The 25,836-nt window shown below is 41.0% G+C and overlaps 1 protein-coding gene across 2 annotated transcripts; it reads left to right on the top strand.

Moving 5' to 3' along the window:
* Positions 1–7,393: 7,393 nt before the first annotated feature.
* CCL28 (C-C motif chemokine ligand 28) lies at positions 7,394–25,699 on the top strand. Of its 2 annotated transcripts, none has more exons than XM_024247318.3 (3): positions 7,394–8,025; positions 16,554–16,680; positions 22,949–25,699. In XM_024247318.3, the coding sequence occupies exons 2-3, from the start codon at positions 16,631–16,633 to the stop codon at positions 23,139–23,141; spliced, it is 243 nt and encodes an 80-aa protein (XP_024103086.1). In that variant the 5' UTR covers positions 7,394–8,025; positions 16,554–16,630; the 3' UTR covers positions 23,142–25,699. The 2 variants fall into 2 exon arrangements, with proteins under 2 accessions (XP_024103086.1, XP_024103087.1); XM_024247319.3 differs by having other exon boundaries at positions 7,989–8,088.
* Positions 25,700–25,836: the final 137 nt, after the last annotated feature.

Here is a 25,836-nt window from a genome sequence, read left to right as displayed (position 1 = left end):
AAAATCTCCCATTATTATTGTGTGGGAGTCTAAGTCTCTTTGTAGGTCTCTAAGGGCTTGTTTTATGAATCTGGGTGCTCCTGTATTGGGTGCATATATATTTAGGATAGTTAGCTCTTCTTGTTGAATTGATCCCTTTACTATTATGTAATGGCCTTCTTTGTCTCTTTTGATCTTTGTTGGTTTAAAGTCTGTTTTATCAGAGGCAAGGATTGCAACCCCTGCTTTATTTTTGTTTTCCAGTTGCTTGGTAGATCTTCCTCCATGCCTTTATTTTGAGCCTATGTGTGTCTCTGCAATTGAGATGGGTCTCCTGAATACAGCACACTGATGGGTCTTGACTCTATCCAATTTGCCAGTCTGTGTGTTTTAATTGGAGCATTTCTCCCATTTACATTTAAGGTTAATATTGTTATGTATGAATTTGAGCCTATCATTATGTTGTTAGCTGGTTATATTGCTCATTAGTTGATGCAGTTTCTTCCTAGCATCAATGGTCTTTACAATTTGGCATGTTTTTGCAGTGGCTGGTACTGGTTGTTTCTTCCCATGTTTAGTGCTTCCTTCAGGAGCTCTTGTAAGACAGGCCTGGTGGTGACAAAATCTCTGTAAAATGTCTGTAAAGTATTTTATTTCTCCTTCACTTATGAAGCTTAGTTTGGGTGGATATGAGATTCTGAGTTGAAAATTCTTTTCTTTAAAAATGTTGAATATTGGCCCCCACTCTCTTCTGGCTTGTAGAGTTTCTGCCGAGAGATCAGCTGTTAGTCTGATGGGCTTCCCTTTGTGGGTAACCCGACCTTTCTCTCTGGCTGCCCTTAACATTTTTTCCTTCATTTCAACTTTGGTGAATCTGACAATTATGTGTCTTGGAGTTGCTCTTCTTGAGGAGTATTTTGTGGCATTCTCTGTAATTCCTGAATTTGAATGTTGGCCTGCCTTCCTAGGTTGGGGAAGTTCTCCTGGATGATATCCTGAATGGACCTTGGTTCCATTCTCCCCATCACTTTCAGGTACACCAATCAGACGTAGATTTGGTCTTTTCAAATAGTCCCATATTTCTTGGAGGCTTTGTTTGTTGCTTTTTACTCTAAACTTCTCTTCTCACTTCATTTCATTCATTTGATCTTCAATCACTGATACCCTTTCTTCCACTTGATCGAATTGGCTACTGAAGCTTGTGCATGCATCACGTAGTTCTCATGCCATGGTTTTCAGCTCTATCAGCTCACTTAAGGTCTTCTCTATGCTGTTTATTCTAGTTAGCCATTCGTCTAATCTTTTTTCAAGGTTTTTAGCTTCTTTGAGATGGGTTCAAACATCCTCCTTTAGCTTGGAGAAATTTGTTATTACCAGTTGTCTGAAGACTTCTTCTCTCAACTCATCAAAGTGATTCTCCATCCAGCTTTGTTCCATTGCTGGTGAAGAGCTGCATTCCTTTGGAGGAGAAGAGGTGCTCTGATTTTTAGAATTTTCAGCTTTTCTGCTCTGGTTTCTCCCCATCTTTGTGGTTTTATCTACCTTTGGTCTTTGATGATGGTGACGTACAGATGGGGTTTTGGTGTGGATGTCATTTCTGCTTGTCAGTTTTCCTTTTAACAGTCAGGACCCTCAGCTGCAGGTCTGTTGGAGTTTGCTGGAGTTCCACTCCAGACCCTGTTTGCCTGGATATCACCAGCGGAGGCTGCAGAACTGCAAATATTGCAGAATGGCAAATGTTGCTGCCTGATCCTTCCTCTGGAAGCTTCATCTCAGAGGGTCACCTGGCTGTATGAGGTGTCAGTCAGCCCCTACTGGGAGGAGTCTCCCAGTTAGGCTAGTCAGGGGTCAGGGACCCACTTGAGGAGGCAGTCTGTCCGTTCTCAGATGTCAAACTCCATGCTGGTAGAACCACTACTCTCTTCAAAGCTACCAGATAGGGATGTTTAAGTCTGCAGAAGTTTCTGCTGTCTTTTGTTCAACTATGCCCTGCTCCCAGAGGTGGAGTCTACAGAGGCAGGCAGGCCTCCTTGAGCTGCAGTGGGCTCCACTCACCCAGTTCAAGCTTCCTGGCCGTTTTGTTTACTTACTCAAGCCTCAGCAATGGCAGACGCCCCTCCCCCAGCCTCACTGCCGCCTTGCTGTTCAATCTCAGACTGCTGTGCTAGCAGTGAGTGAGGCTCCGTGGGCGTGGGACCCTCCAAGCCAGGCATGGGATATAATCTTCTGGTGTGCCGTTTGCTAAGACTATTGGAAAAGCACAGTATTAGGGTGGGAGTGTCCCTATTTCCCAGGTACTGTCTGTCACGGCTTCCCTTGGCTAGGAAAGGGAATTCCCTGACCCCCTTGCACTTCCTGGGTAAGACAATGCCCTGCCCTGCTTCAGCTCACGCTCCGCGGACTGCGCCCACTGTCTGACAAGACCCAGTGAGATGGTCCCGGTACCTCGGTTGGAAATGCAGAAATCACCTGTTTTCTGTGTTGCTCACGCTGGGAGCTGTAGACTGGAGCTGTTCCTATTCAGCCATCTTGGAACCAGCACACACCAATTTTTTAGAACAGAAACAGGATCACAATCTACATATTGTCTTAACACATATTTTAATCATAGATAACAGTATATCTTTTCAACACAAAAAGTTAATTCTGAAAATCTGCATCTTCATCTTATATAAAACATTTAAACTTCCCAGAACAATTGGGAATGTTAATGTTTCATTTATTCATTTATTATTAATATTAATCAGGGTCCTATTAGGAGACAGAAACCAGATAATTTGAAAGTTTAATATGAACAAATTATTAACTATAACAAGAGATAGGCTAGAAAGAAAGAGAATTTTAAGGAATGTAGGAAAAGCAGATATTCCAAGGGCTAAAACAAATCACTCAAGGAAGAATTCCTGTACCCTTACCCTCCCCAGCTGAGATCCAGCCATGGCTCAACAAATGGCAGAAAAGTCACCTGTCTGTACTGGGAGAACATGCTGGATATCCACCTTCCAGTTTGCAGGGGAAAGTCCTTCACAGGGAAGCATCTCATTGGACACGCTGGGCTACAAACCTGCCTGTAGGGGTGCTGTTAGTTGCCATGCACTGGAGAAGCTAAAGCACTGCAGAAGCTGGGTCTACAGGAACCTGATGAGAGAACCCTGGAGCCAGGAAGGAAAACCCCCTCTTCCTGCAATGTCCCTTCAATATCTTCTATAGATAAAGTTTAACAACGTTCCACCTAGCCAAGGAAAAATATTTAAGGGCCCATCTCAATTTCATAGAATAGGAAATTAAGGGTGAGTTTGAAACTGAGGGAAAATGAATAAACAAGTGGCACATTCCACAAACATTTAGTGGGCACCTGTATACTTACTATGAGCCAGGGACTGTACTGCATATTGGCCCACATATGTCCTTTTTGTTTCCATTTATTGAGTGTTGTTTGTCACTCCTATTCTAAGCGCTTAAATGTACAAACTCATGCAATCTTCACAATAACCCTGAGGTAGATGCTAGTACCATCCCCATATTACAGAAAAAAGGATTGAGATACAGAGAGTTAACTCACCCAAGGTCAGCTAGTAAGTAGCAGAAGCAGAATTTAAACCTGGTAGTCTCCACATGCTTAAGTACCATGCTACAAAGCCTCTCAGGATGTTTTTATGGCACACAATTATCCAAACCCCTTCAAGACTATCCCCTGACCACTCTAGTGTCTGTATCATGTTAAAGCAAAGAAAAATCCCCATCCACTCTCCATGCCCCCAAACATTATCCCAGGGTTCCAAAAAGTACCTGGCAGGACTTTATTTGGGAATAGCAGTTCCATATATCATGGATTAGTGAGTCTTACCTGCCCACTTAGTGACAGCAGTGGTCATCTGTCGGCACCCACTGCATGATCTGGCTACATTAAGGTGTGAGGTCCACAAGAATGGAGAGATGTGTTCTAACCACATTCTGAACATTATGTGTTGCCTTTTTGTTCTTTTTTTTTTTTTTTTTTTTTTTTTGAGACGGAATCTTGCTCTGTTGCCCACGCTGGAGTGCAGTGGCGTGGTCTCTGCTCACTGCAACCTCTGCCTCCCAGGTTCAAGTGATTCTCCTGTCTCAGCCTCCTGAGTAGCTGGGATTACAGGCACCTGCCACCACACCCGGTTAACTTTTTGTATTTTTAGTAGAGACAGGGTTTCACCATGTTGGTCAGGCTGGTCTCGAACTCCTGACCCCATGATCCGCCCACCTCGGCCTCCCAAAGTGCTGGGATTACAGGCTTGAGCCACCGCACCCAGCCTGCCCTTCTTAAATTGCATTCAGTCTTGAGACACCGCTAGCAGCTAAGTGAATCTTTTATGTCATTTTTATCTTTAGTCTGCAAATCGTTTCTCCAATAATTGCATGTGCCTTTCTTTACTGTTTCTATTTTGCTGTGTTCTATATACAGTACCAGTGCTTTTCAAACTGCATTTCTAATCACCTCCCAGGTGATGCCATTGTTGTGGCTCTGGGAGCCACACTTTGAGTAGTGAGATCCTATACAACACATCCAAGTAAGAGAGGAAGCTGTTCACGTCTCTACAATAGCAGGATCCTTTCCTTAAAACCCAAAATCTGCCAGGCACGGTGGCTCACGCCTGTAATCGAGCACTTGGGGAGACAAAGGTGGGAGGATAGCTTGAGTCTAGGAGTTTGAGACCTGCCTGAGCAATAGACTGAGACCCCATTCTCCAACAATAACAAAACCCAAAATCTAACTTTTGTATCACAAATTTGATGTGTAGTGCCAACAGTTCTTGAGCACTAAGAGATCTTTACAGCCCTCTAGTGACCAAAACTGGATCATAGACAGGGACTCACATTCCTGGAAAATCATCCATACACTTAATACTGGGAATAATAATGACAACAATCCAAAACTAATAGAAATAACACCAGAATAAGGCCAGGTGCAGTGGCTCATGCCTATAATCCTAGCACTTCGGGAGGCTGAGGTGGGAGGACTGCTTGAGGCTAGGAATTTGAGACCAGCCTGGGCAACATACAACATCCTGTTTCTGCAAAAATTTTTAAAAATTAGCCAGGCATAGTGGGATGCACCTGTAGTCCGAGCTACTTGGGCAGCTAAGGCAGGAGGATCACTTGAGCCTGGGCATTCAAGGCTGCAGTGAGCCGTGATCGCACCATTGCGCTCCAGCCTGGGCAACAGAACAAGACGGTCTCCCCCCCCCAAAAAAAAGAAAAGAAAAGAAATAACACCATAATAAGACAAATAGGAATGCTTTTAATCAGACACTAAAAACATCTTTACAATATTACATATAGTGAACAAGTGATTTATCATATTGACTGACCCCTTATTACTTCAATGTGCAGGGATGGTACCTATGAAAAGCACTGTGTAATTGTAGGTAATTTGGGACATAAGACCTTGACCAAAAACTGAAAATACTGTTCCTAGAAAAAAAGCAAAAATATTTTGGACATTAAAAGCCTTTAAACAAGATAAAAATGAAACACTGATAAGATCAGAGCTTAGTTCAATCCAAGAAACTTATTTAGCACTAATACCAGACAATGTGCTATGTGGTAGGGGGTTACAAAGATGCCCTGTGGGAGCTTACAGTCAAAAGACAGTCATATAGACTCTTAATGTCATACATGGTAAAGACTAAGATATACGAAAGCACAAGGTACTGTGGGACCTCAGATTCAAATGGGGAAATGACAAAATTGGAAGAAAGTAGACAACTGAGGTTCAGCAGTCCAGAAGCCAATTAATAAGGTCCTGAACTAAGAGTTGTAACAAGGATGAAGAGGAGACAGATCTGAAGTGTTAAGGAAAATACAATCTACAGGAGTTTGACTGTCCATGGGAGTGAAGAAGATGGAATTACACTTGGATAACAGTACAAAGTGACTAAACGAGATGAGAAAAGGAAAACAGAAGTAGATTTAAAGTGGCAGGAGATGATGTCTTCAGTTGCGGCTCTGCTGAGTTTGGGGTGCCTGTGGGATATCCAAGTGCATGTTCAATGACAGGTGGATACACATCAGAATATTTGGGTAGGGCTAAAAAACACATTTTGAAGTTACTGACATAGTAAAAATTTTAAACAAGAAATGTGGAAAGAAAAGAGCAGTAGGTTAGGGATGGAACTTTGAGAATGCTAACTATTGAGGAGAGGGCAAAGGAGGACGCATTCAAGAGGCAGAGAAAGTAATTTCTCTTCTTTTTTTTTTGAGATGGAGTCTCTCTCTGCTGCCCAGGCTGGAGTGCAGTGGCACAGTCTGGGCTCACTGCAACCTCCACCTCCCGGGTTTAAGCAATACTCTGCCTCAGCCTCCTGAGTAACTGGGATTACAGGCATCTGCCACCATGCCCGGCTAATTTTTTTGTATTTTTGGTAGAGATGGGGTTTCACCATCTTGGCCAGGCTGGTCTTGAACTTCTGACCTCGTGATCCTCCTGCCTCGGCCTCCCAAAGTGCTGGGATTACAGGCGGGAGCCACAGTGCCCAGCCGTAATTTCTCATTATTCAGAAAACTAGAAGAGACTAGTAACTAGGAATATGGAAATTTTCAAGGAAGGAATGGGTAAGTGTTAAATGCAGCAGAGAGGTCCAATGAGACAATGTTAGAAAAATGTCTGCTCAGCCTGGGCACAAAGTGAGATCCCGTCTCTACAAAAAAATAAAGAAATTAGGCGGGCATGGTGGTGTGCACCGGTGGTCCCAGCTACACGGGAGGCTGAGGCAAGAGGATCACTTCACGCCAGGAGGTGAAGGCTGCAGTTAGCTGTGTTTGTACTACTGCACTCCAGCACTCCAGCTTGGGTGACAGAGCAAGATCCTATCTAAAGGGAAAAAAAAAAAAAAAGTCTGCTAATTGCTAATTGTAGGCGCCCTGAGGGCAGGTACTATGACTTATTAATTCTTATATACTCGGTGTCTGTTACAAAGACTGATACAATGCAGGCAGCACCCTATAAATGCTTCTAGAATTTTACTGATGTGACAATCACTTTAATTAGTAAAATAACACACTTCTACAATTCAAAAAGAAACATGTCAGTACTAGATATTGTAGACATTTTTCCCAAGGGAGCTTTTTCTTGACCCAACTCAGCCTAAACTTTTAGTAGAAAAATATTAATAAACGAAATACAGAAAATACCTTTCCAACAGAAAGAATAAAAACCAAAGAAAAAGGATTTAAAAATGCAAAAAAGAATAAATGAATACAAACCAAAAGATTAGTGTAGCAATGTCAATAACAGAAAAATATGATTTAAGCAAAAAGTTATAGTAGAAATAGAGGAATCTTAACCGAAAGATAAAAAAGTTCACTTCACAGAAAAGCTATCTCTAGGGCCCAGACTCCTGTGAGGCAAGAGAGGTGATCGAGTCGTGAAAATGCAGTCAGATTTTGTTTTTATTTAAAATTGCAGCATTTTACTAATCATAGACTTTTTGGCATTAATTTTTATTTTTTAAAATATTGCAACCAAATATTGCGTATCTTCATTACGGAGTTCTTTTGGCGGTCCCTTAAATTCTGCACCTGAGGCTCGTGCCTCATTTTAATCCTGGCTGTGGACCAGGAGGGTACTTGGGCGTCTGAAAACATAACCCCAAGTGTTATATCACATAAGTAGACAGAAATGCAAGAAAAAAAAAAACTGGCATAATCCCAATAACAGTGGGAGATTTTAACACATCCGCATCAAAAGCTGACCGATCAACTAAAAAAAAAAAAAAAAACTAGTAAGGGTTAGGGAATGCGTGCACAATACAACTAGTTTTCTCCTGCAGCTCTGTGAAGGGCAGCCCGCGGTAGGCTAGGCCTGGTCCTGGGCGCCCCAGCCGGCTTCCCCGGTTCCAGGCGTGCGCTTGCGGGCGACGTGGGCGTCTGGGCATCCGGCCGTCACGCGCTGCCTGGGACTCCACCCTACCCTTCGCGTAGTATTTGTTATACTTTGCCAGCTTCTTCACGCCGATCCTCTCCGCGCGCCGGTAGGAACAGTCCACGGCCTTAAAGAAGCCTCCTCACCAGGTCAGTGGCGCCAAGCAGGTTGCGCACGCGCAGAGGCCGGAAGGGCGTCTTGACGTCGCCCAGGTAAACGACGTCCCGCGCCACCCCTTTCTTGTTGCTGTCGCTCTGCACTTCCCGCGCTCTTCCTTGCTCTCTGCTTCTGCTACCGCTGTTTCCACTTCAGTCTCCCTGGTCCACGGTAGCCACGACTACAGATACGAGCAGCGCGACAGCCGCAAAGCGCCATAACGTCGTGCTTTTCTTTTTTCGTTCTTTCTCTTTTTTTTTTTTCTCGTGCTTTGTTTCCTCTGATTTTCCTTTTCCGGGTTTTTAGTTGAACACACGTTTTTTTCGTGTATGTGTTTTAAATAAATGCATTTAGGGCTAAATTTAACTGTACCCCACCCATTATAATAAATAGTACTTTTACGATTTTCCAGAATAAGATTTTGTGGTTTCCTCTTTAACCCATGAGTTGAATGCTTTGTTTCTAAGCTTAGAGCCAAACATTTATTTATTGTTAGAGACAAGGTGTCAGTCGCCCAGGCTGCAATGCAATTGTCAGAGGCGAGTGAACCAGAGCAACTCTATCTTAAAATAAGAGCTAGGTAAAATGAGGCTGAAACCTACTAAGCTGCATTCCCATCTAACTCACAGGATGAGATAGGTCAGCACAAAATACAGGTCATAAAAGACCTTGCTAATAAAACAGGTTGCAGTGAAGAAGCCGGCTAAATCCTACCAAAACCAAAATGGCCACAAGGGTAACCTCTGGTCGCCCTCACTACTACACTCCCATCAGCCCCATGACAGTTTACAAATGCCATGGCAACGTCAGGAAGTTACCCGATTTGGTCTCAAAAGGGGAGGTATGGGCCGGGCGCAGTGGCTCACGCCTGTAATCCCAGCACTTTGGGAGGCAGAGGCGGGCGGATCACGAGATCAGGAGATCGAGACCATCCTGGCTAACACGGTGAAACCCCATCACTACTAAAAATACAAAAATTAGCCGGGTGTGGTGGCGGGCGTCTGTAGTCCCAGCTACTCGGGAGGCTGAGGCAGGAGAATGGCGTGAACCCGGGAGGCGGAGCTTGCAGTGAGCAGAGATCGCGCCACTGCACTCCAGTCTGGGCAACAGAGCGTTACTCAGTCTCAAAAAAAAAAAAAAAAAAAAAAGGGCGGGGGGGAAGGCATGAATAGTCAACTCCTTGTTTAGCATATCATCAAGAAATAACCGTAAAAATGGGCAACCAGCCACCCTCAGGGCTGCTCTATGAAGTAGCCATTCTTTTATTCCTTTGCTTTCTTAATAAACTTGCTTTCACTTTGCACTGCGGACTGGCCCTAAATTCTTTCTTGCACGAGATCCAAGAACCCTCTCTTGGGGTCTCGATGGGGACCCCTTTCCTGTAACGCAATGGCAGGATCAAAGCCTCCAACTCCTGGGTTCAAGCGATCCTCCTGCCTTAGCCTCCCAAGTAGGTGGGCCACAACGCCTGGCTAATCTTTTAATTTTTTTGTAGAGACAGGGTCTCACTATGTTGCCCAGGCTGGTCCTGAACTCCTGGCCTCAAGCAATCCTCCCACCTCAGTCTCCCAAAGTACTGGGATTATAGGTATTAGCCACCACACCTGGCTCAAACTTTGCACAAGAACCTTCACTTCAAACACTAAGAATTTAAAAAAGGAGTCATGACTGCAAATACAGTGAGATAAAGATATGACACTTTGTGAGAATAAAGTAGAAACTGTGGATAAAATGAACAATTTCTTGGAAAAATAATAAATATATATATATGTGAATATATATATATATATATTATATACAAGTAAGCCAATAACAAATCCAACTTAAACATCTTTCCTCAGACACCAGGCCTAGATAGTTTTTTAAGTTTTACCAAAAATTGGAGGAACAGAAAATCTTTATCTTATACAAACTCTTTCAAAGGATGGATGAACAGAGAAAACTACCCAATGCATTGTTGAGATTAACATATCCTTAATACCCAAAACATGGAAGGATGGTAACAGAGTATAAAAGTATAGATTAATTTATGAACAGAGGTGCAAAAATCTTAATAAATAGCAAATCTTATACAAGATATAAAAATTAATATATTATGAATAAGTATGGTTTATCCCAGGAGGGCAAGGAAGAAAATAGATTAATCCACCACAGCAATTTAAAACTTTCAATGGGCTAGGTACTGTTCTAGGCATTTAGCAAAGTAACAGATTTTAAAAGAGAAAAATCCTTTATTTCCTACACAGGAATTGAGAAGAAAGAGATAAAAATGACGATTTACCTATAAAACCAGAGTATCTACTCCAAACTATTACAAATAAAAAAATTCAGCAAGGTTGCTGGATACAAGAGCAACATTAAATAATTAATCCAATTCTTATACATAAAAATTAACTAATTAGAAAAAAGTATTTTTAAAGAGTTCATTCACGATACAACAAAATATATAAGGTACCTAAATATAGATCTAAGATATATGACATTATCTTATCATTTTCTTCATAAAGATCTTGGAGGACCAAGAAAATCTGAATAGATAGATAATTCCGTATTTATGAATGGGAAGACAGTATATTTCAGATCTTAGTTGTAAATTTAGTGCATTTCCAACCACAATTCCTGAAATTCTTAAAGAACTAAGCAAACTGATTCTAAAATTTATCTAAAAGGTAAAGGATCAAGAACAGCCAAGACAATTTTGAAGAATAAATTGGGTGGGGAGACTTATTGTATCAAGTTTTGAGACTTATTAAAAAGTGTCTTAGTTGAGACATGTGGAATTGATGCAGGGATCAATAAGTAGAACATGAGACAGAAGAAAAAGCCCAGAAACAGACCTATGTGTATGTGTAAACTTGAAGATTTAAGGAGTGTCTGCATATCAGTGAGATGGCGTGGTTCTGTTATGGAAAGAGAACAATCCTGCCAATGAAAGATTCCTCTGTACCAATACAGAAGAGAAAAAAAAAGTATTACTGAGTAAGCATTAACATATTTACAAGCATGTACGGCAGCACAAAAGTGACTATGAAATTGGAACAGAATTTTATATAGCATAGCAGAAGAAAGAATAACTTCTCACCTCCTCAAAAGATAAAAGGGTCACACCTTGTGACAGTTGCTACACGTCTTGTGAGAGACCCTGAGCTAAATCCAGAGGTGTTTTTAAAAATACATCTGGAGGTTATTTGGCCCTTGGCCTTGGATATATATAGCTATTATTACAAAAACTGAAGAGTGGGCTTAATCCTTGTAGAGATTTATCTCAATCCAAAAGTAAAGATTAAGATACACTATGTCTTTAAAGAACCTCATCTTAAGAATGGAGGAAAGGAGGCCAGGTGCGGTGGTTCACACCTGTAATCCCAGCACTTTGGGAGGCTGAGGTGGGTGGATCATTTGAGGTCAGAAGTTCAAGACCAACCTGGCCAACATGGTGAAACCTCACCTCTACTAAAAATACAAAAATTAGCTGGGCATGGTGGCGGGCGCCTGTGGTCCCAGCTACTTGGGAGGCTGAGGCAGGAGAATCGCTTGAACCCAGGAGGTGGAGGTTGCAGTGAGCCGAGATTGCGCCACTGCACTCCAGCCTGGGCAACAGAGTGATACTCTGTCTCAGAAAAAAAGAAAGAAAAAAAAAAAAAATGGAAGAAAGGGATGGGTGTGGTGGCTCATGCCTGTAATCCCAACATTTGAGGAGGCCAAGGTGAGCGGATCCCTTGAGTCCAGGACTTGGAGACCAGCCTGGGCAACATGGCAGGACCCCCGTCTTTTTAAAAGACTTTTTAAGTAAAAAATACATACATTTTTAAAAGTATGGAATAAAGGGGAAATGGTTTCTTTGCCCTTTGTAAATGGAGAAAAAAATTTCATTTACCACTATAGTTCTGAGACAATAGGTATTCTTATTCAAAAACTTTTTTCTGACTCACAATCTATAAAAAATAAATTACAGGGGTAAAAAAGCTTTGCTTTTTAAAACAAAATTATTATTATGTTATTTTTATGACATCTGACTATGGGAGGATTTGCTAAATAAGACATAAATAGCAAACTGTAAGGAAATACTTCAAAGTTAAAAGATACACTTACCAAGGGGGAGAAAATATTTTCTAATTACTGAGAAGAGATTAGTATCCCAAGTATTTTATGAGTTCTTATAAATAATTTTTTAAAAATCAAGGTAAAAAAAAGCTGGCAAAAATAAGATTTGGCAATTCAAAGAGAAAATGTAAATGATTAATAACTTACCAATAGGGGAACACAAATGAAGCCACATTAAGGTACAATTTCAACCCCATCAGATTGGCAACATTTTAAAACGACATTATGAAAAGTTGTTGAGGATGCGCAGAAATGGAACTCTCATCAACTGCAGGTATGAGTGTAAATTGGTATAATCACTTTGTAGAGCAATTTGCTGGTATGAAATATAGTTAAAGATGCATATATCCTACAACCTAGCAATTCCATGTGTGAATCTGTTTTCCAAGAACAGTGGTTCTCCAAGTGTGTTCCAGGACTAGCAGTATCAGCATCACCAGGGAAGTTATTAGATATGCAAATATTGGCCCAGCACAGTGGCTCACACCTGTAATCTCAGCACTTTGGAAGGGCGAGGCAGGCAGATCACTTGAGGTCAGGAGTTCAAGACCAGCCTGGTCAACATGGTGAAACCCCGTCTCTACCAAAAATACAAAAATTAACCAGACGTGGTGGCACACACCTTTAATTCCAGCTACATGGGAAGCTGAGGCAGGAGAATCTCTTGAACCCAGGAAGTGGAGGTTGCAATGAGCCGAGATCACGCCACTGCACTCCAACCTTGGTGACAGAGTAAGATTCCATCTCAAAAATAAATAAATAAATAAATAAATAAATAATAAGATATGCAAATGTTCAAGCCTCCCCTCAGATTTACTGAATCAGAAACCTGAGGTAAGAGAGGGATTTGATTTTGATACACATTAAAGTCTGAGAACCACTGCTGTAGAGAAATTCTCACACAAGCCTCAAAGAGACATCTAGAAAAGCAAATAAAGTATAACGAAAAGGTCTAAAAAGTGCCAGAATGTATGTATTCAAATTCCAGCCCTACTATTTATTTCTTGGCCCTTTGATCTCGGGGAAGTTATGTAGTTTTTCTGCATATTATTACCCATTTATAAAATGGTGATTAATATACTTCCTTCTGCATATAGTTGCTGTGTAGATTATGTAAATTAATTCACACATGGCAGTTACACTAGTGCCTGGCACACAGTAAGAACTCAAAAAATGTCTGTTATCATTAGGATGTTTGTTGTAGCCTTGCTTGTAACAGTAAAGTACTGGAAACAGTTACTTAAAAATAAGACTGAAGGCAAATATGGAAAAGATTGAACATTAATAACATTTGGGTGATGAGTATATAGGTGTTTTTATTATTCTTGGTAGTTCCTCTGTGTTGAAATATTTCACAAGGAAAGGGGAATAGTAGTAAAGTCGTCATTTATTTATTCACATCTACATTTCCACTGAAGTATTAGTTTAGGTGAATTGTCATGTCTTGATTTTTAAAGTTTCCATAGAAAAAGATTACTGAACTTGTGTTATTGGTATAAAATATAAAGCTGTCTGGCCTCAAAATACTTTTCATGTCATCCTCCTACAACTTACATTCATAAATTCTATATTCCAACCAAATTTGCATGAATCTGCCTTTTTCCACATTTGTATCTTTACACCCACTGTCTCCTCTATATTTACTGCCCTATTCATATTCTATCCATTTTTCACATTTTCAGCTTAAATGCCACCACCTTGATAAAGATGGACCCAAGTCTCTATAATTTATCGCTTCTGCCTTTTAGTGTTCCAGATACCATTCTGTTTATCACATAGCCCTTGCCACATTTTCTCTTATGTTAGAAATGTTTTCCCCCTACTTTCTTTCACACACACTCTACAGAAGCACACCATTATTTTTAATGGAGCAAAAGTTGATACAATCTCAAAAATGCCAGAGCAAACTGATTCAAATATGATTTAAATACTGATTTCAATTCACTGCATAGACACATCAGATGATACCCATGGAACTCCTATACTCTGGGCTTCACTGGCTGGTGAGTAGAAATTGTGATGTTCTGGGTTCCCACTTTCTTGCCTGGCAGTAATTACAAAGTTGCTGCAGGATTTCTCAATCCAAATATTCTTGACAATTCTCAAATAGTGGGTCCTGGAGAAGGGTACTTTCCCTCTAAGAGTCTGGGGGAAGTTGGTCTGATAGTGTAGGAGGGATGATCCCTTGCATAATCAGAACCCTTACTCCCAGTTTTGTGGTTCCTCTGTTGGGCAGCTGCTCCGGATCCATTTGAAACCCACTGGCAGTTGCCCACTTCTCCAGAGAGCTGACCTCAGTGCCTGCTTCTCAGGCCAGCTGAGAAACGCATCTGCTGATCTCACAAATCACTTTTCAGAGAAATTCCCAGGTGGATCTATTGGGCTTTGTCCTTCCCAAAGCAAAGGGAGCACCTCTAGGAGGGGTTAGGGAGGCAGTTGGGGGTGGATCAGGCAAAGTCTTGCATTATACCTCAGATCCTTGCTCGTTCATACCTCTGGACTCCGCTGCTTTATTAAGCCCACTCTGCAAGACTTCTCTTATTTTCAGTAATAGTCACATATTTCTCTTCAGGGGAACCCCTTCTCCATCATACAGATTTGTGTTTGTGTGAACTCCAATTCTGGAACATAAGCTGGTTATTTTCCATTATATACCTGACCAAGGTGGTCTTTGCAGACAGGTTTTGGCCTCCCCGATCTCTTATCAGCTTGCCTCCCCCAACAACCTCTCCAACAACCATCGTTCAGTATCATCTGAACAAAACTATGTAAATGCTGAATAAATGTCACATAATCATCTTTTTCAGCCTAATTGACACACCAAACTCTCTCCTATATAGAAATTCTGGAGTCATAATTGAAATAAAGGGAAGTAGCTGATGGCTTTTTAAAAATGGAACTATTCTGACAGGAGGCTGCAGGAGGGAACCTCTAGGGGGCGATGTTATCTAACAGGATTTTACAGTTGCCCTATTCAGAACTACCCAGTTTACATTCTCCATTGCCTAACTTCCCATGTTCTCTCCAAAGTTGTTTCCTGGCCTCATATTTTCTGCTTCCTCTGGAGGGCACTAGTTGCACCTACTAACATGTAATAAATGCTGGCCTGCTTCTTGCCTTTTTATAGTTAATGTGACTTAGATCAAGTGATCTCCAGCTAAGCCCATCCTACGTTTATATTAATATTTGAGAAATGCAATCCAGTTTACTAAGTATATATAGGCCCCCGGTACTCTTCTGGGTTAAGACTGTTTGAATTGATATCAGCACTCAAATAACTCAAATTCCTAAACAGACAGATTTTCTTGTGATTCTTAATTGCTACCATGCTTCTGAAAGTACGTTTCCTATTAGAGTTGCTTGGGTCACAGCTAATCTTTGAGGCTAGTAATCTTTCATCTTTCTACCTTCAGGGTCTAGCATAGTGATTCACATATAGTGAGATGGGTGGATGAATGGGTGGATACGTGGATAAACCCAATACCTTGTTCAGGATATTAAGAGTTTGACTCAGGCAGCACAGCATAGCTAAAGAAAGAAACAATTAGTTTTAGGAAATAAATGCATTAATAAATGTAGGAACAACCAGTATTCACACACCATAAAATTTTCCATTTTAAAGTATAAAATTCAGTGGTCTTCAATATATTCACAGGATTGTGTGATCATCAATATCTAATTCCAGCACATTATCATCACTCCAAAAAGAGATCTTGTACCTGTTCGCAGTCACTCCATGTCCCCTCCTTTCATTTGTCCCTCTCCATCCCTTAGCCCCCCAGCCCCTGGCAACCACTAATCTACTTTCTGTCTTTATGGATTTGCCCATTCTGGATCTTTCATATAAAGGGAATCATACAGTATGGCCTTTTGAATCTGGCTTCTTTCATGTATAATCCCATAACCCTTTGAACATAACTCTTTAACACTTATTTTGCTGTGTTGGGATTATTATGGCCTGCCTCCCACTGGACTATTAAGCATCACAAGGACAGATTATGCCTTGTTTATTTTGACTTTGAATGCAGAGCTCAGGGCCTGTCACAGAATGGGTAATCAATAAATGTTTGCTGAACGAATGATGCTTTTCCAGTTCCAAAATGCATGAAACACCGTGTTGACCTCACTCCTTTCATCTTTGATCAGTCTGCAGTACCACCAGAATCCTTGTCTGTAACTCTTTTCATCTCTTTCACTTGTTTTGTGTCTTTGCCTAAATTTACATTTTCTCTTTCACAAATACAGCTTAAATTCCAGAAAGTGGGAACATGTCCTGCCCCAAGTCTGTATTCACAAAGCCATGTTTGCCCCTTGTTTGTGTGGATTAACATTGTTTCTCTGAAATCTTTAAAATGAGAACCATGCCAGTGTTCTATAAACCGTAAGATTTAACATTTTCTTTCTTTTCTTCTTTTAGCCATACTTCCCATTGCCTCCAGCTGTTGCACGGAGGTTTCACCTCATATTTCCAGAAGGCTCCTGGAAAGAGTGAATATGTGTCGCATCCAGAGAGCTGATGGGGATTGTGACTTGGCTGCTGTCATGTGAGTGCTCTTCAGCCGGGAGGTCTAAACCTGCACAGTGATTATTTCCCTGACCAATGAATAATAGGTTGGAAAGGCTTTGCTTGATTACAACATACAAACAATCATCCAAACAAGGGAGGGAAGAGTAAATATTCTGTCCGTTAGGCCCCAGGCTCCCTGGAGTAAATGCATAGTCTCTCTGTCCAAAGATGTCCTGAGCCCCATACCAGCACACCATCTACTTCCACCCTGTAGTGCTGTGGTTAGGACTAAATTCCCCCAGTCACCAAGAAGTGTTCATGACTTTCCCAGGCAAAACAAAACCCCAAACAAAAGATAACTCTGTTATATTTCATGGCTTTTAACCTTTTTTAGTATATGGGTTGCTGTCATTTCTACTTTATGAATTCATCAGGAGCATATTATAAGGTTCAAAAAGGTAGGCCGGATGTGGTGGTTTATGCCTGTAATCCCAGCACTTTGAGAGGCCAAGGCAGGGGTATCGCTTGAGCCCAGGTGTTCAAGACCAGCCTGGGCAACATGGCGAGACCCCATCTCTACAAAAAACTTTAAAATTAGCCAGGCGTGGTGGCGTGCACCTGTAGTCCCAGCTACTTGGGAGGCTGAGATGGGAGGATCGTTGAGCCCAGTTCGAGGCTGCAGTGAGCCGTGATCATGCCAGTGCACTCCAACCTGGGTGACAGAGTTAAATCCTGTCTCAAAAAACCACCACCACCACAACAACAAAAAAGGCAAAGAAAAACAAAAGAAAAGGTTCAAAAAGAAGCGTGGAAATATCTATACCTGCCGCAGTGCTATATGCAATCCAATCACAAATGCCAATCCAATCTCTGCTTTTGATTTTGTGGTGTTGGTTCACGGTGAAGCCTCCCACCCCTGCCCCTGGCTCAGTTATTAAAAGCTTTGTTTGTATATGTACTTAACATTTCTATGGAGGCTCTAACATCTGAACTGCATTGGTATTTAGTAAATCTGGATTCTGACAACAATGCTGTGAGGAAAGCATAAATGATCTCCCAATCATACACAGGAGAAAGCTGTGACTCAGGTTACACGGTTCACTTGTGTACAGCTCGTGAATTGCAGAAACAGGATGTGAACCCAGGTCTCTTAGTTCAGAACACTGTATACCTCCAATGTCATTCTAAAGCAGTGGTGGGACCAACCATAAAATGCCCTCTCCAAACTCTACTGCATCCGAGTATCAGGCATCTCCCTGGCATGCTGGTTTTAACACCATTTGTGGCTCCAGGTGATGCTAGTGAGTCATTTGGTGCTCCTTTCTTTGGCCTATAAATAAACCCATTGCTTATGCCTGAGCTCCTGAGTCACTCAGAAACCTTATTCTTTCAGTGAATTCAACAAATACTTATGAATTAACGATTATGTGCCAAGCACTGTTCTATATGCTGGGGATGCAGTGGTGACAAAATGGGTTCTGTCTGCCTAGAGTCTCGAAGGGACTCTTTATCCAGCTGGGTTCTGAAGATCATCTTAATGATTTGAGATGATCTCTGGAACTTGAAATATATTTTCCCCCCTTTCAGAGGAATTTATCCATTATTCAATTTTGAGGAAAAACTGCTCCAAGATAAGGGTTCTCAAAAGTTCAGAGGAAGAGTTTGTAAGATGTCTGTTGATAGACTTTCATCAGGTTAGGGGCTGTGAACTTCCTGAAATTTTTGTGTATGAACCTGTGAGCATTTTTAGAAGGTCCATAGGTTTTATAAGATTCTCAAAGTTTCTGAGATCGAATAAAGTTTAAAGATCACACTCAGGGTCAGATGTAGGGGAGGAAACAATTCTTGATCCAAATTTGTATTAAGCATGAATGTCTTTGTGGGAGAAGGGAGAAGACTGAGAATTTTCTCAGCATCTCCTGAGTTCAAGCCACCACGTGGCTCCACTGGCTCAGGTGGTTTAGTCATTGGGAACCAGCATCACCTGTGGCACTCCAGGGGCTACATACCAATGAGGATTCTGAGGGGTGCTCCAAGTTCCCAACTTCTTTGAAAAATTCCTTGGTACATGTCTGGGCGAGATTCTACCAGTCTTTTATTTAATCTTAAAGAATATTGTTGGTAATAGTTGGGAAGTAAAAAATTCATAGACAATGCATGGATAGACAATGCTCTAGGTAGTTAGAAACAGCTGGATATTTGTGTTGAGTGGACCCAGCTGCACTAAATCTGTCTGAACCTGCTCCAGTTGCTCTGAGAAACTCCAAATTTTCAACTCCTCTCAATTCCTTCCACCTCATTGGCATATATCACCTCAGACTTGAAGCTTGAAGCTTGTAAGGGCTCCAATAGGACTCCCAGAAAGACTTGGAGGAAAAAAACAGAGGAAGTTTCTGTGGGTGTATAAGAGATTCTGGAGGTTATCCAGGGAAGGTATTGGTAACAGGATTTTCAGGGATGTTTCTTTGGGATAAGCAGGTGTCAGAGATCTGAAAGGCATAAGAACAGAAATGATGTTTTTCTGTGATAAGGGAAAATATAATCAGAAACATAAGTCTTCATTTTAAAAAGGACTCAATTTTAATTAAAGAGGAACTAGGAAGCCAATCAGTTGGATCTAAAAATATTTACTTTATTCAAGCACAATTTGTAAATTGACCTCTCTGTGCTAAGAAAGCTGAAAAATACAGAGTTGTTATGACCTAATCCCAAATAAAATTAAATTTAACTCTGTAGTATTTTTTAACCATAAATTACAGATCCTATCTGTTGTGTTTCCTGATGTTCAACATAAATAGATAAAGATTATCTTGTTTGCAGATTAGTTTAGTATGGAGCATGTCTTTACCTATCTAAAATGTAGTCCCTTATCCCTGACTGGGTATAAAGACTTTAAGATTTGAGAAAGTGTTTAAGATGCAGAAAGCATTGCTAACACTGGAAATGTAATTCCCAAGTAGCATGTATTACTAGTAACAATTAATTAATATAAATCAACGTACGGTAAACTTACTAGGCTTCTTTTTCTTTTCTGCCTAGAAATAGGTCCTTTGTTTCATACCTTATAAATGGTCATTGTAGTTTTTGATGCCTGAGACAGCAGTTTTCTTGTTCAAACTCCTCTACAGTGACTCCATTAATGAGCTTCTGGATGTTTCTGAACATAAATACAATAAAAGGTTGTTTATCATGGCCAGGCACGGTGGCTTACGCCTGTAATCCCAGCACTTTGGGAGGCTGAGGCAGGTGGATCACGAGGTCAGAAGATCGAGACCATCCTGGCTAACACGGTGAAACCCCGTCTCTACTAAAATACAAAAAAATTAGCCGGGCGTGGTGGCAGGCACCTGTAGCCCCAGCTACTCGGGAGGCTGAGGCAGGAGAATGGCGTGAACCCAGGAGGCGGAGCTTGCAGTGAGCCAAGATCGCGCCACTGCACTCCAGCCTGGGCGACTCCGTCTCAAAAAAAAAAAAAAAAAAATTGTTTATGTTAGGCAGAGGCCTGAGGATTCTTGAATCAAACAGACATTTTTTGTTGTGAGAAAATTTGAGGTTTTTAAATAGAATTATCTGGAAGGCTTGAGTAGTGTTTCAGATGTGGTTGTGAGGCATTGTGTTTAGAGGAATGGGTAAAGAAATAAAGTTTAAGGGATATTAAAGGTATAATCTCTATGGCAGGACCACCCCTTTACGTCCATCAGACTATCTCCAGCTATCCTCCTGAGGGTTAAGAAAAAAAAAAAAAATCAGGGGGTTGGCCTCAGGATTTCTTACAGTCAAAACTCTCCACCTACAAACTCACCATTGGGAAGGTGGAGATTGGTGCCCATCAGCATACTATGGAATTGCGAGTAGGGGAAGGAGTGTGGAATAGGCCAGCCCCCTTTCCAACATTACTTCATCTCTTTCTATCCTGGTGGAAAATACATGGGATCCAAGTAGAGATTTAAGAAGTTTTTAAACTTCAGGATTCTAAAACATCATAGGATCTCAGATTTGGGAGCTGTATTCTGGTAGCTGATTTTTTTCCCCAGTTGAATTACACTGAGAGGTTGCCTCACCAGCAAGTCTTTGAAAAAGCCCATATGCTAGTTGTTGCCTGTTTTCCTATGGTCCTCCACCTTTCTGAATCCTCTGTCTATATCTCTTCCATCTGGTTCTCTCCTTCAGCCGCAGTGCCAATGCCCCTCCCTGAATCCCATCTCTCTTATTTTTATAATGGACTTGAATCCTAGGTCTTTCCTGTGTAACTTATGGGCTTATCTGCATGTCACAGAAATCTTTTTTTTTTTCTTTTTGAGACAGAGTTTCCCTCTTGTTGTCCAGGCTGGAGTGCAGTGACACGATCTCGGCTCACTATAACCTCTGCCTACCGGGTTCAAACGATTCTCCTACCTCAGCCTCCCAAGTAGCTGGGATTACAGGTGCATGCCACCATGCCCAGCTAATTTTTGTATTTTTAGTAGTAGAGACAGGGTTTCACCATGTTGGCCAGGCTGGTCTCGATCACCCAACCTCAGGTGATCTTCCTGTCTCGGCCTCCCAAAGTGTTGGGATTATAGGTGTGAGCTACCGTGCCCGGCCTGCATGTCACTAAAATCTTTATCTGCTCAGTTTTTTTCTAACATCACAGGGATAGGCAAGAGTTTTAGTCCTTTGGAAAGGGTAGGAGCTTCAGTGCCAGTTTTTTGTTTGTTTGTTTGTTTTTGTTTCCTACGCAGCAGTGCTACAGCCACATTTTCTCCTATGATAGCAAACCAACTGACCATAGTGAGAATTAGGCTTTTTTTTTTGAAGACTCTCTATCTAATATACATAGGGAATATATTGTGCTCTTATTAATATTCCCCACATGCTGGCTTTATTATGTTAAAGCTCATTTATAACTTTCTCCCCATTCTCCCCACTTTTCTCCCATTTCAGGAGTCCCTACATTAGCTGAAAAAGATTCAACTTGGGTCATCTAGAAAAATAGCAGCTTACTCTCTACTCCACCTCTGTTTTTTCCCTGAATAACAGGGTCAGGAGTTTCAATTTATCTGGATACAGAAATATTGTATATGTAGAGCCAGCAGGATTTGTGACATTTGATAAGAGCTGATGACCCCTCATGGGGAAATTATAAGTCACCAATATCTTTTTCAACAAAAAAAATTCTTCTAGTTACCAGAAACTGTGCATGCTGTAGCATTCTCCCAGCCCACTGTGAAAACTTCATATAGAAAAATGAAAATGAGCCAGGTACGGTGGCTCATGTCTGTAATTCCAGTGCTTTGGGGGCTGAGGCGAGTGGGTCACCTGAGTTCAGGAGTTGAAGACCAGCTTGGCCAACATGGTAAAACCCCCTCTCTACTAATAATACAAAAATTAGCTGGGTGTGGTGGTGCACACCTGTAATCCCAGCTACTCGGGAGGCTGAGGCAGAAGAATCACTTGAACCCAGGAGGTGGAAGTTGCAGTGAGCCGAGATCACGCCATTGCACTCCAGCCTGGGTGACAAGAGCGAAACTCCATCTCACTAAAAAAAAAAAAAAAAAAAAGAAAAGAAAAATGAAAATGAAAACACATTCTGAACTGTGGCATAGATCTATATCATATTAAAATGTTAACAAATGCCTAGAATATCTTAGTTTTGTTTTGTTAATTTAAGTTTTAAATTAAGTTTACATTTTAAATTAGTTTAAGTTTTGAATAAGGCGTTTTCAAGACACTTCTAGACTGTTCCTCCTTCAAGGAGCATAACTCCAGTAGGAAAGATGAGACAAGTACTCAGATAAAAGACAGAATAAACTAAGTGCCAGAAAAGAGATAACTCTCACCGTGGAGAATCAGAGGGGAAAAAAGACGGCATCTAGCTGAGAGAATCTACAAATCCTTATGGATCAGAAAAACGTCAAACAAACCTTAAGGATGTGTTTGAGATGGGCTGTGAGGATGAATTGGTTTTGTTGGGTTCACTTGGTTTTTATTATTGTCTCTTTTCCTCCTTTTCTTCTTCCTCTTTTTTCTCCTTCCTTTTCTCCTTCTCCTGCTCCTCATCCAATTCCTTCTTCTCCTCCTCTTTCTTTTAATACTCTCTCCTGATATCTGAGGACCCACAGGCAGCAGTGTTTGTAAAGTCAAAATTGAACCTTGTGGTGCTCAGCTTGAGAATTCACTTCATTTCTACACTGAATTCAGAAATTTAGTCTGAATTTAGTCTCTAGGAATACAGTGTTCCAAAGTGGGAGCTGCATGTAAGTCACTAAGTGATTATTTATATATGTTTTATATCAGTGACTTTCTTTTGCTTCCTTTTCTAACAGCCTTCATGTCAAGCGCAGAAGAATCTGTGTCAGCCCGCACAACCATACTGTTAAGCAGTGGATGAAAGTGCAAGCTGCCAAGAAAAATGGTAAAGGAAATGTTTGCCACAGGAAGAAACACCACGGCAAGAGGAACAGTAACAGGGCACATCAGGGGAAGCACGAAACATATGGCCATAAAACTCCTTATTAGAGAGTCTACAGATGAATCTACAGACAATTCCTCAAGTGGACTTGGCCATGATTGGTTGTAAGTTTATCATCTGAATTCTCCTTATTGTAGACAACAGAACAAAACAAAATATTGGTTTTTAAAAAATGAACAATTGTGCAGTATGCAAATGTAGCCAATAATATACTCAACTGGAAAATGAAATGAAAAGATAATACTGGCTGGGTACGGTGGTTCACACCTGTTATTCTAGCACTTCGGGAGGCTGAGGCAGGAGGATCACTTGAGGCCAGGAGTTTGAGACCAGCCTGGGCAACATAGCGAGACCTCATTTCTACAAACAAAAAAAAAATTAGCTCAGCATGGTAGTACTTGCCTATAATCCCAGCCACATGTGAGGCTGAGGTGGATCACTTGAGTCTGGGAGAGTTTGAGGTTGCAGTGAGCAGCCTGGGTGACAGAATGAGACCTTGTCTCTAAAAATAATAATAATAATAATGATAGTGCTTATCTTCATATGATATTTTAAGAAGAGCATATAGATATAACTTCTCCCAACTTTTTAATTATAGTTTTCCAAACTTACAGAGAAGTTAAAAGAATGGTACAATGAACATCTATATATCTTTCACCACAATATTAATCATTGTTAATATTGTGTCACATTTGCTTTCTCTCTCCTCTCTTTGTATGTGTTTCTATATAAAATATTATAACTTTTTAAATATATCTTGTTTGCTAAACCATTTGAAAATAAGTTGCAAACATCATGACACTTCACCCCTAGTTTCTTTTTGGTGTTATAACTTGACATACCCTAAAATAAAGACATTTTTCTACGTAATCACCTTATCAGTTTTATACCTAAAAAATTAACAATTTCATCTAATATATTCCATATTCAAATTTTCCCAACTATTTAGAGAGCATTTTATGTAGTTTTTTTTCACTCCAGTAATCAATGTTGACATACATATTGCAAATAATTGTTATTTTTCTTTAATATCTTTCAATCCAAGAAAGTTCCTCTGTCTTTTTTTTTTAATTTTTAAAATTATTTTGTTGAGGGAGGGTCTTGCTGTGTCTTCCAGGCTGGAGTGCAGTGGTACAATTTTGATTTTGGCTCACTGAAGCCTCAACCTCTAGGGCTCAAGCAATCCTCCCACCTCAGCCTCCCGAGTGTCTGGGACCAAGGTGCATACCCACCACACCTGGCTAATTTTGTTTATTTTTTGTAGAGACAGGGTCTCACTATCTTGCCCAGGTTGGTCTCAAACACCTGGGCTCAAGCGATCCTCCCACCTTAGCCTCCCAAAATACTGGGATTATAAGTGTGAGCCACAGTGCCTGGTCTAATTATTTTCTTATGATCAAATTCAGGTTTAATGTTTTTGGTTAAGAATTTCCTATGTGAATTCATATACTTATTTTGTCATTTAGAGTTCACAAATATTAGGGTTTATTTTCTAAATAGAAAAGTTTAAACTAAATATAACTTCAGAACGTCTAGTTTGAGTAGCTACCGTTGTTTGGATTGAAATTTTCTGATACTGAAAAGAACAAAAAGCCTGCCTTGCTGCCCAGAACCTTTTGCCTCCCCCAGTCAGTTCTTGGAGCAGCACTAGTTAGGGACCCAGAGTTCGGTCCTCTGTGTGGTGATTTTATGCTCTGCCTAAACAAGGAGCCTACATCTTTTAGCTCCTATCCCACCCTTCTCACAGGTTTTTGTTGTTGTTTGGTTGTTATTTTTGAGACAGAGTCTTGCTCTGTTGCCCAGGCTGGAGTGCAGTGGCACAATCTCGGCTCATTGCAACCTCTGCCTCCCGGGTTCAAGTGATTCTCTTGCCTCAGCCTCCCAAGTAGCTGGTATTACAGGTGCCCGGCCACCACACCCCGCTGATTTTTGTATTTTTAGTAGAGACGGGGTTTTCCCATGTTGGCCGGGCTGGTCTCAAACTCCTGACCTCAAGTGATCCACCCGCCTGTGCCTCCCAAAGTGCTGGAATTACCAGCATGAGCCACCATGCCGGACTCCCACGTTTGAGTTGATACCATTGTGCCATTCCTCTTTTGGCCTCTTTTTTCTCCATAGAGTCTTCAAGAGAGACAGGTAAGAGCCCAGTATTGTTCACAAGAAGCCAGTAGAGAGCAGGAGCCACTTTATCAGGTGGCAGGTGTCCTGGGCCTCCCTGCTGGCTAGTCCCAAGCAGTGGTGTTGCCAGGATGTCTTGGAGGTGATAATGGGACACACAGAGGCACTGAGTCTCCATAGGTTAAAATGCCACCAAAACTGGCCTTTGCCTAATATCCCTCATTGACTATTTAGCATTTAATTTATTTATTTTCCTGACATTTCTGCAAGCTTTGTATTTATATTTCCACTTTATGGATGAGGAAACTTGAGGCTCTTAGAGGTAAAATGACTTGCCCAGGTCACACAGTAAGTGGCAGAGACAAGCTTTTTAAATAAGAAAAAATTAATAAAATATAATATGAGAATAACTTAAAATATTAATAAACCACAATTTTAAGTTAATTAACCATGATAACCAACCTTAATAAAAGTTAAAATACCAAAACACTGGTGTCTAATTCTTTCAGCTAACAACTTGAATTATTTTCCATTTTGTTTCTTCTTACTAGTTCGATCTGCAATTCTACACAATTGTTGGGTAGTTATGAATGACAGTAGGTTTACATGATATATTTTAAAAAC

This window comes from Pongo abelii, chromosome 4, assembly GCF_028885655.2.
Source record: "Pongo abelii isolate AG06213 chromosome 4, NHGRI_mPonAbe1-v2.0_pri, whole genome shotgun sequence".
In the NCBI taxonomy this organism is placed as follows: Eukaryota; Metazoa; Chordata; class Mammalia; order Primates; family Hominidae; genus Pongo; species Pongo abelii.
This window is presented reverse-complemented; position numbering and strand designations above follow the sequence as displayed.

Bases quoted from the DNA above. Each gene is read 5' to 3' on its own strand.
- CCL28 (XM_024247318.3), top strand. From the start codon at position 16,631: ATGTGTCGCATCCAGAGAGCTGATGGGGATTGTGACTTGGCTGCTGTC. The intron at 16,681-22,948 runs GTGAGTGCTCTT...CTTTTCTAACAG, and splicing joins TGTGACTTGGCTGCTGTCAT to CCTTCATGTCAAGCGCAGAA.